General features: G+C 45.4%; 1 protein-coding gene across 1 annotated transcript in view; it reads right to left on the bottom strand.

Annotated features, from left to right (window-relative positions):
• Positions 1–14438, bottom strand: part of SMC5 (structural maintenance of chromosomes 5) — a 1384551-nt gene that overhangs the window by 152820 nt on the left and 1217293 nt on the right. The window contains exon 22 of the mRNA XM_069625793.1: positions 5639–5818. Coding sequence (XP_069481894.1) covers positions 5639–5818 — 180 coding nt within the window. The remainder of the gene's footprint in view (positions 1–5638; positions 5819–14438) is intronic.

Here is a 14438-nt window from a genome sequence, read left to right as displayed (position 1 = left end):
TGGCAAACGTGAAGGCCTGGAGCGTGTGATGACCTTCTTCCCGAAGAGGTTTTCTTCGTCAAAAGGCATAACCACTATTTTGGCTTGCAATTCCATCAGCAAGTTGATGGCCTTTAACCATCCCTGTCGGTGCAGCACCACACCACTGCCCATCTGCTGGAAAACAGTGTCAGCAATGTCACTGCGATGGTGGTGGCTTTGTCAGAGACAGCCTCGCCTTCCTGCAGAAGTTTAAAGGCCTCCTCTTTCTCGTCATTCGGCAAAATTCAAAATGGGTGGATCATCAGATTCACCATTCTCAGAAACACACTTATCAAATTCATCAGTTGTAGTGTTAGAAGCACAACCCTGAGAAGTGCAGTCTTTAGTCTCAGATTTGGATGGCTCAAAAAAAAGGAGCCAATGGAGAGAAGCGACTGCAGAGTATAAGAGGAGCAGGCAACTCACGTGGTGCTGATGAAACCAACCGTACCTTTGCTGCAATTTGGACACAAGAGTCTGTAGTGCAGACAAAATGTCCTGTGAAGCAAACGTGTGTCTCAAGTTGACTGGGAACAGGTGCAGGATGAGGTGCAGCAAGAGTACAAGTGATGCGTGGCAGCTGCATGGTCGGAAGTGGTTGTGCTGGAGGTTGAGGATGTGCAGGAGGCAATGACAACAGGATTTCCTCCTCCTTGTCATCTGAAAATACACCTTCCGGATCCTCAAAAATCTGTATTTATCACATTCTCAAGGATTTACTCATGGGGGCTCGGGGGAAGGGCCCAGAACTGGGCCAGCATAAGGAGCGAGCGCAAACAGAGGCTGTTTTCATCATGTAGAGCCGTCAGAAGGGTGTGCGGTTGACAAAGTGTTAACTGTTGTCGACTAACGTTTTTTCATTAAAAAGGTGGAAATATTGGTCATTAACGGTCCCGCCGGACGAAGCTGGATGGAGTCGCTCATGACGCGATTGGTGGACAAGGATGGAAGCAGACTTGCTGTGCTTTGTCGCTGTAGTCATCTTAGTGGAGGAATGTGCCATAGACGCAGATTACGTCGTCAGAGCAGCTGTCGATGAAACAGCCACAGAGGTCTTTGTGGACTCTGGCTTCCTTAGTGGAGGCTTAGGCTTGTTGACTGCCTTATCCTGGGCAGATTGAGCATGGGTGGTATGCTCCTTCCTCATCCTTTTACCACAGGAAGCTTCCTCGTGGGACCTCAACCTCTTGGAAAAGAGAGTATGCTCCTGATTCCTGCTGTGGCAGAGCCAAGCATGGCTCCGAACGGAAGCAGTGTCTGAAAGCCACCAACCGTTTGTGCAGGTCCTGTAGATTCTTGCTGGAGAAGGAATAGCAAATAGCACACAAATGGACGTCATGGACCGGGTACAGTCAATAGATTCACTCTATGTGCTGGTTCTCCAAGTAGATATTCATGAAGTGGCAGGAGGAGCATGCCTTGAAGAGCCTTTACTTTACCTTTGGCTTAGCCATGGTGGGGTGAAGAGAAACTTTAAATGGGCTTCAAATGTGAGGTGGCAAAGGTATGGCCAGCAGGGGAACACCAGGGATGTTAAACACTCCCAAACACCAAAATATGAAAGCACTTGACAGAGATTTAAAAAAATACAATATGACGACAAGTGTGTAGAATGTCAAAAGAAGAAGAGGACTTTGCCAGGATTCCCAACACTTGAACGTGCAGTAAAAAATCTGAAGATGGCCTCCAGGGGAGGAGCTAATGAACTCTCTGCCTATGTGGCAATATGACCCAAAATGTGAGAGAACACTAAAGTGATTGCAGTTTCAAATATAGAAGTAAACAACTGCCTTAACGTTACTGAGGATTCCCAGCCTCACAACCGGAAGTATTCAAACGGCATGTGAATCTACAAACAATCCAATGCTGGATAATATGTATATCCCAAAGAGAGAGAGAGACAGAGCGAGAGAGAGAGAGAGAGAGAGAGAGAGAGACTCTCAATCACTGTCTCCTGCTTTAAGCAAGGGACCCAATAAGGTTGGTGTGGTGATCCCTCATTTACCGCTTCTGGGCCCAGCATCCACTAGCTCAGGGTGGCACCAAGTCCTTTTGATCACTCCACTGTGGGTTTCCTAGATCAGGAAGGGGATCTCGTCACAATATACAGCTCACATTTGTGTGTCCTACCTTTGTAGATTATTAATATAATCACATTCATGAAATCACTAATACAGCCACAACAATTTCATAAAGAGTTATTCAAAGATGCTGGGCACTCTTCATGAGGCAGGTCCATTAACGCACACCCCTTAGCTCCTTGCCAGAAGGGGTTATAGGTGTGTTACAGGTTTTCTTCCAGGAGTCCTTAACTTCATGTTCAGAGAGAAGTATGTGCGTTCTGGTAGGCATACAGTGCTTGGCCAACCTGTGAAGGTCTCACTCCAGCAACACATACCTCATGTTATATCAATAGTGAGTAGAAGGCATTTTGCTGGGAAGACACCCGGCTATGCAGCAGTAAAAAAAAAAAACTGGATCCATTCCTCATGTGAGGACGTGCAGCAGATTCCACCCCAACCCCCATTTAAAACGTGTATTAAAGCAAAAAGCATTTAGTACCATAAACATTTATTGTTGCATTTACTTCCTGCATACAGTAATCCATTACAGCAATATTTAACTAATCCAGAAGGTCCTCCATATTGCATCTGGTAGATAACTCTAGATATAGGCATCTAAAACAATTTCCAAAATAATTCCTAAACAAAACATGAAACATAACCAAACACAAAAAACAGTGCGAAGGTCAGTGGAGCTTACATTGCAAGAAGTCCAGCTCAATCCCCTGGTTCGTCCAATGCTCCTCCACATTCCGGGCCATGGCTGCAGTTCTCACGTTCACGCGGCGGGAGCGATATTGATGCCTCCACATAGGCAACAGCATCCAATGGGTTTTCAAAAAGGTGTGTACAACCCCCAGGTTTTATCTGCAGTTTGGCTGGAAATATAAGAGCGTACTGGACTTGCCTGGCTCTGAGCAGTCGCTTGACTGGGTCGTAGGATCTTCTTTGTATCTGAACCCCAGCAGCAAAATCGGGATATATGTGGACGTCGCTGGCCTCATAGTGGAGTGTGCCCTGCTCTCAAGACAGCTTCAGGATGAGGTCTCTGTCTCTGTAATTGAGCAATTTTGCAATTATTGTGCGCGGAGGAGCATCCGGTTTGGGGTGTGGGGCAAGAATACGATGGGCCTGTTCAACCAGAAAATGTGAAGAAAACTTTGCTGCTCCAAACAGGATCGTCAGTACATTTTCTACAAAGGGCTCCATAGGCCCCTTGCATGCTGCCTCGGGTACTCCAACTATGCATACATTGTTGCGTCATGAAAGCAACGCAAGGTTGTTGCATTTACCCCCGATCTTTGTCAGTTCAGATTGTAGGGTCACTATGGCTCGATCATGTTGGCCCACGCTTTCCTCAACCTCTCCGATCCTCCACTCAGCCTCTGTTATACGGCCACTTTCTTTCTCCGAATTGGATTTTAATGAGCCTATAGTTGCCACTATATTGTCCAGTTTAACATTCACAGACATAAAGCCATTCTGCATGGCAGGCATCAGCTGGTCCTCTCGGGTTTCCTCTGGTATTGTTCCTGGGCTCTTGCTCCGCTCCATTGAGGGTCGTCTGCTCTAGGGGTCCTCATCGGGTTATTAGTAAAAGAATACATGGGGCCCGCTTCTTCCCCAGTCCCTTTGTCATGTTGTCACTCAATGCCAATGCCTCCCCCAGACTGCTCCCAGTGCCCTTTCACAGAGAAGTGTCCTGCCAGCCACCGAATCCACTCAGCACTTCGAGATGTCAGGGGTATCGGGAGCTAGGTGCTCCCTCTCAATAGGATATAGGCACCGCCATGTGAGTAGGGCAATAGATACAATCACTAGGTGCCGTATCCCAGAGGTGGACTTCCACAGGGGTTTGCACCTACCAGTCTGTCAGTTCTTTCTGAGTTCAGATACAGGGGTCTCGGAGATACTGAGTTCAGGACTCCACTCTGAATGTCATACGAGGAGTCAATATTCCTGTCCCCTGCACACTGCTACACCGGAGTAGAGGCCTCTCAATACTGAACTGTAGCATGGGAACCCACTTGCTCCTCCTATGTTACCAAATCACTAGTCTAGTGAAGCAGTACTCTGTCGCTGTTACAAAAGTGCCCACAGCCCTGAACCAGCCAGAGAAGAAGTATGTGTCCCTCACAGAATGTCCAGTGTCGTTGCTCCTCAATGTGCTGCAGGGGTGTCTCACACCGCTTCCCAAACGGCAGGCACCGCCTTTCCCTGGGCCCCTTGACCGGGTATTCGTCAACCGACAGCAGGGGATTGAGCGTCACCGCATTACCACATTGCCGTATGTCGGCTGCTCTCTATCGCCGGAATATGGAGAGGGAGGGGAGACCGAGTCATCATTGGGGCAATGGATTGAGCCTCAATGTGGTCATGGACAAGGCTTAAGCTATAACTTGTTCACAAGGTTGTATGGGAGGCTACAGTAGATGCTGCTTATGGCCTGCCAACATACAGGAATTACTGCAGCAGCCGGAGAGAGCTGTTATGAAGGAAAGAGTCAGGGGGTCAGAAATAAGTCTTTCACCCTTTCAGTTGCCCAGGGTCACCTCCAAGTCTTTCATAGGAGTGAGGCGCCTTCATGAGAGCTTTCTTTGTTAAAGAACACGTTAGCAAAGAATAACTGAACAAAGCTTGGGCAAGTAGTCGGTTACAGAGAAAAAAAGAATGCATCAGAAAGTTATGCAAGCCAAGCTTGCTTTAAAATTTTTTTAAAAAGCCACATTTGCAATTGCCTTAAATTAAAGATATGATCCCCCTGGGAAGGGGGCTGATCAATCCCTACCTTTCAGTGAAGACTTCCTGATCTCTGCAGGCTGCAATCTCTCCGAAAAAGTGCACCAAGTTGACTTGTAACATATATGAATGAATAACTATATTGTTAAATAACTTCTTATATGAATTTGCAATACACACAGTTGTATTATTTTATTGAAACATTCATAACGTTTTTGTTTATGAAAACATGCAGAAACTGCATCAGTGTGGCCAAGGTATAAATTAAAAACACTGTAAAAAAAGATTCTTTTCATTTTTCAAGTGTTACAAAATGGAATGCTCAGACTAGCAGAAGTAGTCCAATGCACATGTTTTGCGGCAAAGAATGTGAAGGTGGCTCTCCTGGGTTGAGTAAACACTTTCCCCATGTCATTGGTACAGAGGTAAAGGGACTGATATGAGTGGGGTAGGCCCAGTTAAAAGTGTATTATTGAAATAGAGTTTATGTAACATGACGATTCCCATCATGAAGTCTGGGTAGTTTTCAAATCATGGGAGCCTATGAAATAGCCAATGCTCTACGACCCCCTAATTCAGTGGTTTGCAACCTGTGGTTTGCAACCTGTGGCTCTCCAGATGTTTTAAGCTACGACTCACCATTTACTATGCCAGCTAGGGCTGATTGGGTGTGTACTCCAAAACACCCAGAGAGCCAAAGGTTACAGATTTCTGGTGGGAAGACAAAACAAAAATGTTTACATATATTTCACTACTGTATGAAAGATAACATTTTTGCTGTCTAATAGGTCTTGTTTGAAATGTTTAATAGTTACCTGATTTATTTCATCTACCACTCGAAAGGGACATCTGTTGAGTTCCTGTAGAGACATCAAGTACAGCATAGTGGATACACTACGTTCCCCCCCACTCTGGTGGTGTGGAGTCAACTCATGAAGTTGGGTGCTGCTACGGAACTTGACTCTGATGCGGATTCCATACTTGTCATAATCTTCCTGTAGAACAAGGGTGAGAGAGCCTACATATTAAAAAAAACACATTTGATGATCACAACCACGAACAACAAATTACTTGCCTCTCAGTAATGTTCTGTCTGAAGGATTAGCTGCTCCTCCAACAGATCCCTAATCTTTTTTTTTTTTTTTTTTTTTGATATTCTCTTTCCAGTGCTAGCTGGCTTCGGAAAGGGTTTCACCACCAGGGGGCGCAGCGTGGCTCTGCGTCAGATCGGCTCGGCAACCATCTGCACCCCATCACCGGAAATTAGATCAGGGCCAGTATATAGGGAGTAGCTGTGCCTGATGAGCTAGTTTTTCCCTCTTCTTCCTAGCATTCAGCAGCTGAACACTGCAGAACAGAAACGTTGTACAAACTGTACCACCGAGAGGGGCAGTTGGGAGGGGAGATGAGGATTCTGTGGGTGGAAGGGCTAATGCATCAGAAAGAACATTACAGAGAGTTAAGCAACTTGCTCTTCTGATGAATTATTTTCATATTCCTCATCTTTGATACCAATAGCAGTACAAGCAAGCATCCTATCTGACAGGTTATCCATGCAGTAATGTATGTCACATGCGCAGAGAAGCCTACATGGCTGCTTCCCAGATGCCCAAAGAGGGATCCCCCGTGTCCCTCTGCAGGGCTGTGGTTGCAGTGCAGCCCGTAGCGGAATGAGCTCAAGAGTTATTCGGACACATCCTAGAATTCCAAGATGCAGATCTGTTTAGTCACAGCCCTGTCAGAACGAGCATCAGCACAACTGAGAAAGAGCTGGCCACGTGACCAAAGGCCTGATGCCCCTCATCTGAGAGACATAGTAGCTGAGGGTCCGCACAAGGTCCAGCAGATATAAATCTCCATCTTTTAGGAACGAGGCGGAGGAAAAACACACAGGGAGATCTTCTGAGAGAGATGACATATTCAACCCCATTTTGGGTAGGAAGGCCAGTCTTACTCTGAAAGTGACCTTCTCATTGGACAATAGCAAGCAGGAAGGTTTCACAGACAGAACACGAGGCTCGCTCACCCCTCTCATGGAAGTGATGCCTACCAGGATAATCACTGTAAGGGTAAGCAGTCTTAATTAACATGAATAAAGGAGCTCAAACAGAGTGCCCATAAGTAAAGTGAAAACTAAATTCAGCCTAGTTGGTGGCGGCAGTACCTCTTCACAGTGCACATGTGAAGGCCCATCTGGGTCAAGGAAAGCATGAAATCCAGAACAGTGGAAATAGGAAAGGTTCTAGGCCCATCTCCTCAAAGCAAGGCTAAAATGTGCACCACCTGCAGGCATAATTGGACTTTGTGTCTGGCCTTAGTGCGGAATGTTTCACATCCAGGATGTCGTCTGGCAATTTCGACCCCTTTAATCTCACCTTCTGAGCAGCAAAGCATGAAGGTCTATGCTTCAGAGGCTTAGGTGGAGGACCTACCCCAACTGTGTTGGAGAGCAGGTCCACCTTCGCCAGAAGGTAGCCAGATTAAAAATGTCCAGAAGCTCTGTACCACGCCCTCCGGTCCAAGACTGGAGCCCTCAGAATCAACATGGACCCAAACAGTTGTAGTCTCCTGAGAATTTACTGGATGACGCTTAGGGGCGACTGAAGTTCCATTCTGCAGTCAATGTGCACCCAGGTTTTTCTATGAAGTAGATGCAACACGTGAGACTAGCCTAATAAAGCTAGCCCAACAGAACACCACACAAGAGTAATTGAGAAGTACTGCAATATAAGGCAGAAAACACAGATTTAAACAAGATCCCAAATTCCTTGGAACATAACGATCTAACCAGAGTAATTCCTCCTGATGAGCCTTTTGAGAGCAGCAAAAGACGTTTAGAGAGCCTTATCAAACAATTATTACGCATTATTTTTCTATGTATGAAAAAAGAAAAACAGTAACAAATGTATATATGACTTTTCAGATGGATTAGGCCAGGAACAATAACGTTTCATTTTAAATCCCAATATCCATATATGGGATATATGACAACCAGTGAGAAACTCAAACTGACAAAGTAAAACTCAACCAAGGATTAAATCACGGTCATCAAGTTTAATTTGCCACACATGATCAAGAACTTTACATTTTCGTTTTATTTTTTTAACCTACCCTCTTTATGATACTTGGTTAATACCCAAAACAAAAAAAAAAAGAAATGTTTTAATCTTTTGGCACAATGCTTCTCCAAACGTTATTACGACTTACAACATTATTTAAAGTGGCCAAATGCAGTTCAACATGCAACAAGAGTATCAACATTTCTGGGGTCAAGCGCCTTGGGACAAGAAACATCTGCATCATATTTTCTTACGATCCCCCAGAGCTACATGCATAGGAAATTCCCTGGAGCAAAACAACGTGCACTTCCTGTTGACACTGGAAGCAAAAAGGTCTACGTGAGGAGACCCCCAAAAGGCGAAGATCTCCTCCAAAACTTCCTGGCATAGCTCCCACTTGTGGGAGGCCGAAGTCTGTCTACTTGGAGCATCCGCAATGGAATTCTCCATCCCATCGAGATGGGTCACCATCATAGACACATTGCACTCCAGAGCCCAGAACCACATACTCCATGCTTCTCTGCACAAAGGAACAACCCCAACCACACCATTTGTTGAGGTAGTGCGTGTTCAAGTTGCTGTCCATTAAGACACACTCACACTTGCCTTGTACAGAGGGGAGGAGGCAACAATGGTCAGCTTGATTGCACACATTACCAGAAAATGGATACGTTCCCGAGCTTCTGTCAGAGAGCCTGCTCAACATAAGATTCAAAATGTGAGCACCCCAGCCTTTCATCTGTGACTACAGTCGGTTGGGGCAGGCTTGTTCAAGCAATACCCCTACCAGTGACTAGCTTCACACGGTCCACCACACCCGATCAAGACACATTCTCTAAAACCTGCAACACGTCTGAAATGGTGCCCTGGAACTGAGATTACTGACTCTGAAGTAGCCACTGGAGCAACCCAAAGTGCAACCCAGCATCTCTAACCACCATGAAACAGGAGACCATGAGATCCAGAAGACGGAGAAAGGCAGAGGGCGGGACCAGCCTTGAGATTGGAAGACCTGTGCCAATTAAAGGATTTTTGACACCCGATTCTAGGAAGGCATTCTCTACCCTGGTGGGTGTCCAAAATCGTGCCGGTGAACCGGAGAGATAGACAGCTAAACATGGGACTTCTAGAAATTCAGGGAAAAGCCCAGACTATACAAAAGGCTGCATGTGTGATAGAAGTGTGCAGACACCTGGTCTGCAGTGCAGACTCAACCAGGAAGGGTAAAGACATGAATCCTTTTCCCACTAAGACATGTTCAACCACAGTCAGCAGTTTCATGTGCTTGGGTAGATCTTCTGCGGTTCTAGGACCTGAACGGTCCGGGCCAAACATACCCATCTTTAACTTGTCCTTGCGCAGGTACAAGTCCAAAAGCCTAGGATCCTTGATCAGACACAACACCCAGTCCTTCTTTAGGACCAGAAAGTAAAGGGAGCACCAACCCTTCCCTCACTCCGACTGGGGTCCCAAATCTATGGTGCCCTTTTTTAAAAGCTGACAGACCTCTTCCAACAGGAGGAGGATGTGGTGGCAAAGAAGGGCGGAAAAGAGGGTAGTCCGGTGGATGCTGAAGAAAACAGAGGCAGTATACCCGGGATAATATATGTAATGCCCAAACATCAATGGTGGTGAGATACCACTCCAGGACAAACAAGCACTTTCGGAGATACATATACAAAGTCCAATTCACAGCAGTTTGGCTTTTGGGGTAACAGAGGTAGGTAGCAAAAACCTCTTTTGGCTCCTGGACTTCAACCTTGAGAGGGGGATGAATGCTGCAGCTGCTTGTTGGACGGGACCTGCCCCCTGCTACGGTGGGCAAAAGAGAGGAAGGACTAAAAAGCAGGACTCCCTCTTGGAGTAGATCGAGAAGGCTGCTAGAAGGGTAGACCCAATGGACCTAGATGCATGGAATTTCTAAAAAAAAAGACTCACTAGCCCTTGCCCCAAAGAGATGGTGACAATCAAAGGGCATGTGTAGACACAGGCCCGGCTCTAGCAGGGGAGCCAGTCCCCTCCTACCCCCCCAAGGCCACCCTCTGCCCCCCCCTAGAAAGTAGGCCATGCCAGTGAGACTTGAGGGAATATGGGTGTGGGGGTGGATTTCACTCTACACATGCAGCAGCAACCTCAGAGATATCATTCTGAGAGGCTGAACTGCAGGAGGTTGGCCAGGATTTGTTTTCATGCCCTAGACAATGAAGTAGCGCCTGGATGCCTATGGGCTTTGGTGCTCTAGAAATATATAGAAATAGAAATAGAAATGTATGCCCCACAGCCATGAAATGACCAGGGAGATGGAGGGCCATTCACACCTATAGGTGAGTTAGCCCACTTGTTCAAGCTGGCTGCCTACTACTATTTTCTCACACCTAAAATCATAGTTTTGCTTTCTGTAATTTAAAGCATGTTTATCTTTTGTGGGAAGATTGCGGTTTTTCGTATCATGCTTAATAAAATGGTTATCTAAAACAATAAATGACAGATGATGTTGCTTGAACACAGATTTCTGAAGAAGGTGCATCATCTGACTGGGGGACTTTACAAATTACATTCAAAGTATTTATTATGCTGCATTAACTACTTGAGTATAAGTAAAAAGATAAGGTTGATAGTAACACAAATGTAATTCTGGAGCGTAGTAAAATAAAAAGTGATAGATTCAAGGGTTTGAATTAAACATTACTATTACTGTTGCTCTGCGCAACATTCCATGCCATAATTCTGTAGTATGTCTGTGCCATTAAAGAAGGGGACAAGCCATTAGCAAATTACTCTTGTTGCTGCCATCAAAAGGTGCAGTCCAATCTCAATTGCTAGGCCACGACCCCTCTGCACTGGAACACAGCAACCACATGCATTTTTAGGCCTTGTGGTCTAGCAGTTTGGGAAGAGCTTCTCGAATTGGTGAATGGGCCAAGCCGGACTTGCAAACAATGTGAAAGAAGGCTGGCCAGTGCAATGCCAGTGGTTATAATTGATTCAGACTTTATTTCTATCAGGTGCAAGCCAGAACTCATGCAGTGGAACACAGATAGAATGGAGATAAAATGTGAGGAGAAACACACATCCTATGGGTGTATTTGGTCATTAACCCACCCAAAGACTAGCCATTGCTCTGATAGAGCCCATGGCATTCTACCTGCCTCTTGCCAGCAAAACGTAACCTTTCGGGAACTCTGAGCAAGCTCTATCACAAAGTAACACCAAACTTGTTGCTATATAGGGTCTGTCAGTGTTATATCGAAGCATTCTTTTAGTGTTCAATTACTTAATTGCCACTGTAAATGTGCTCCTGGTATGATAACAAAATACTCTCAATGTGTGTCTTCAGCCAGTTGATTTTATAAGCAATATCTTTGTCAATGCCTCTGCCTGAAATACTGTCTTAAACAAGCAATCACAAAGTCAACAGTTTTTTCTTGTCTATAGGTATCAGACATATTCCAGGCAATGCCATCATATGCCCAGGTACTCCCACCATTTTACAGCTGTTCCCATTTTATGGCCAGGAGGTACCCTTATGGTAGTGCCTGGCAAATGCATATCCATGCCTGATCAAAAGCCCAAGCTGTTGGCTTTGTCAATGCATGTTGGTTTCAGTTTGTCTCCCGAAGTGAACATGTATATGCCCAGATGTGAGTGCCTTGCTTGCTACGCCTAGGTAATCAAGTTGCACCTCACTGAGTTGTTCCATCAAGGCCCTACCTGAAAATGATAAGTCTATGATGGCAAGTATGGACTAGTTTCAGATCTTCTCATGCATACTTAACAGCGGGCCTTTGACCTAAATAGAATGTATCTTTGTCTGTGTGGAAGCCTAGGCTACTCTGCCAGAACGTTTCATGATTCAAACTAAGTACCAACTTGATAAGCTCATACTGTTTGATTAACTTAACAGAATTAGCATTCCAACAGAATACATCATGTGCATTGTGGGTCTTGTTTGGAAAGTATAATGTAGATCCTGGGTGGTGGGTGTTTAGGCAGTGCCGGAATCCCTTAAGGAGCACCTTTAAAATAACACGAGAGAAGAGCGTTTCCTATAATGTTGCGTGCAAAGTAAAAAAGGGGTACATCTTTTAAAACTAAAAAGCAGTATTTAAATATTTCCTAAAGAGTGCAATCATAGGTGGATTGAACATTTGAACCTTGGGCAAATGCCCATGCCCCCCTGTTCTGCCTCTCTCTCCCAGATACAAACAGCCAGGGCTACACAGGCCATCCCACTGAGGTTGTATCCTTTTAACGTGTCTCAGAGGCAACTTATTTACAACAGGTGATTAACAGAAAGTAATTAGAGATGAGAAAAGGTAACAGGTAGTGACCATTGTTGTGGCACTTTTTTCTTTAAATTATATAGGGTTTTAACAAGCTATTTAATTGTGATTGTTGGGTGATTAGGATACAGAACAAGCGGTGTGAAACAATGATCTTGTCATGCATTTCATTTCACTTTGCGTCTGTATGACATTCTTTGTAAATTCTCATTAATGTCTATGATGGAGCCTATATGCTTCCATTCAGGATGGGGAAAATAAAGCTACAATCATAGGGGGTCATTTTCCAAGCAATGCAGAGTTCATGACGTGGTGATACATGCATTTATCGCCACTTTTTATGACCTGCAGGATTTTGTATGATTTGGCATGTGAGGTTGGAGACCAGAGCTCCTGCTGCCAAATCAGATTGGTTTTCTGTCGGCATGTATTTTTATGTTGGCAGAAAACCAATGGATTCCTCTGGGATCCGTCTGACATTCACACCTGGTAAAAGCAGGCAGATTCCAAAGGAATCCATTGTGGTTGACTCCCACAATCGTTATTTGTGGAAGTGATTTACACTTTCCCAGACACGTAGTGGAAATGTAAAGAGCAAACACGAATGAATTGCCCCTTTTGCAAAAAAAGTGCAAACTGGAGTGGTCCCTTCTTGTGTTATTGAGGATTCAAAACAAAATTCCCCCTCTTACTCTTTTCAATAACACGTTTCTACAATGATGAATACATTGTCAGGTTGATTTATCATTTGAAGTAATCTGTATAAAATTAAGTATTATTGTAGGTATTCAAAACCAAACTTCATATTTGTCCCAAGTTGAGCTTGCAAGATGCATGGTCAAGTATCTAAATTTCAGTCTAGGCTCAAATTCTGGCTTTGCCACTTAACCAAAGAGTGTGATCCTGTACAATCATTTAATTTCACTATGTCATACCTGCTAAAATTAGGTGTGCCTAGAAGTGATTCATTTTGCATCATTAGCTATTCCAAACACCCCACTCATGGTTTAATAGATGGGCAGCACAAGCATTGGAACCGTCCAAGAACACACACACACACATCTTTAATAGCAAATCAAAGTAAACACATCAAACAAAAAGTCATCATGGACAATTGCATATTGTAACCAGTATGAACCAAACAATGATATACAGGGGCATGGCAGGGGAGCAAGGCCCTCTCCATCCTGCCACACCCCACCAGGAGTGATACCAGGATGCCAGAACCCCCTCACCCTGCACAGTCTGCCACCTCATGCAGCTCTCCCAGCCCTAGCACTATCTCCTACGTGCTAGCACTTCCTCACACCCTCAACTCAATACCACCGCATCAACCTACTGTGGAAGGTGTACCAGCCCGAATGACCTCAGGGGGATTGGCCCCAGACATGCCATCCTCACCAGGTCTGGGTACCAGAGCCTGGCTGGCCAGTCCGGAACCACGAGAATCATGCAACAATGGATCATGTCCTGAAACTTCTGCAGAACTCTCTGGATCAACAGCATTGGAGAGAACGCATAGCACCACAGGTTATACTAGGAGATATGGAAGGCATCCGTCCCAGAGAGTACCTGCCTATCCCCATCTACGATGCAAACTGCCTGCACCTTGTGTTGGTCTGTGAAGCAAATGGGTCTACCTCCAGGGGGTACCATCACCTGAATATTGCGCTGAGGGCCTAAGACCCTACTTCCCACTCATAGTTGTCCACTGGAAGTCTGTTCAACCTGTCTGCCTTCGTGCTGCACTGTGCCGGGAGGTGTACAGCGGTCAGGCGAATGCCCTGCCGTAGGGCCCACTCCCAGATCTGAATAGTGAGTCTGCACACCACAGGAGACCTAAGCCAGGCTGGTTTGTTTAGGTAAAACATAGATGTGTTATTGTCCGTTCAAATGAAAACTGTCCTGCCTGTGATCATCGGGAGAAACACCTGTAACGCCAACTGAATGGCCTTTAGCTTCAGCACATTTTTGTACTCCTCCTGCTTCTGTGGCGACCACAGCCCGTGAATCGAGTACTTGTCCAGTGTGGCCCCTAGCCCTCCAGAGAGGAGTCTGTTGTGATAACCACCAAAGCCTCCTTCTGGCCAACAGAGCCCCTTACATTCGGTTTTCCTGCTGACTCCACTACGAGAGATCTGGTATGAACTCTGCCCGTGCAGTTACCTTTCCGGTCTGAAAGCCTTTCTCTAGGTACCAGTTGTCCGCTAGGTGTAGCTGAAACCTCTGCATCTTTAGTCTGGCATATGGCACTGCCAGAATACAGGCCGCCA

This window comes from Ambystoma mexicanum, chromosome 6p (assembly GCF_040938575.1).
Source record: "Ambystoma mexicanum isolate Mex_15411 chromosome 6p, UKY_AmexF1_1, whole genome shotgun sequence".
Classification (NCBI taxonomy): Eukaryota; Metazoa; Chordata; class Amphibia; order Caudata; family Ambystomatidae; genus Ambystoma; species Ambystoma mexicanum.
Note: the sequence above shows the minus strand (reverse complement) of the source record. Positions and strands in the feature narration are given on the sequence as shown.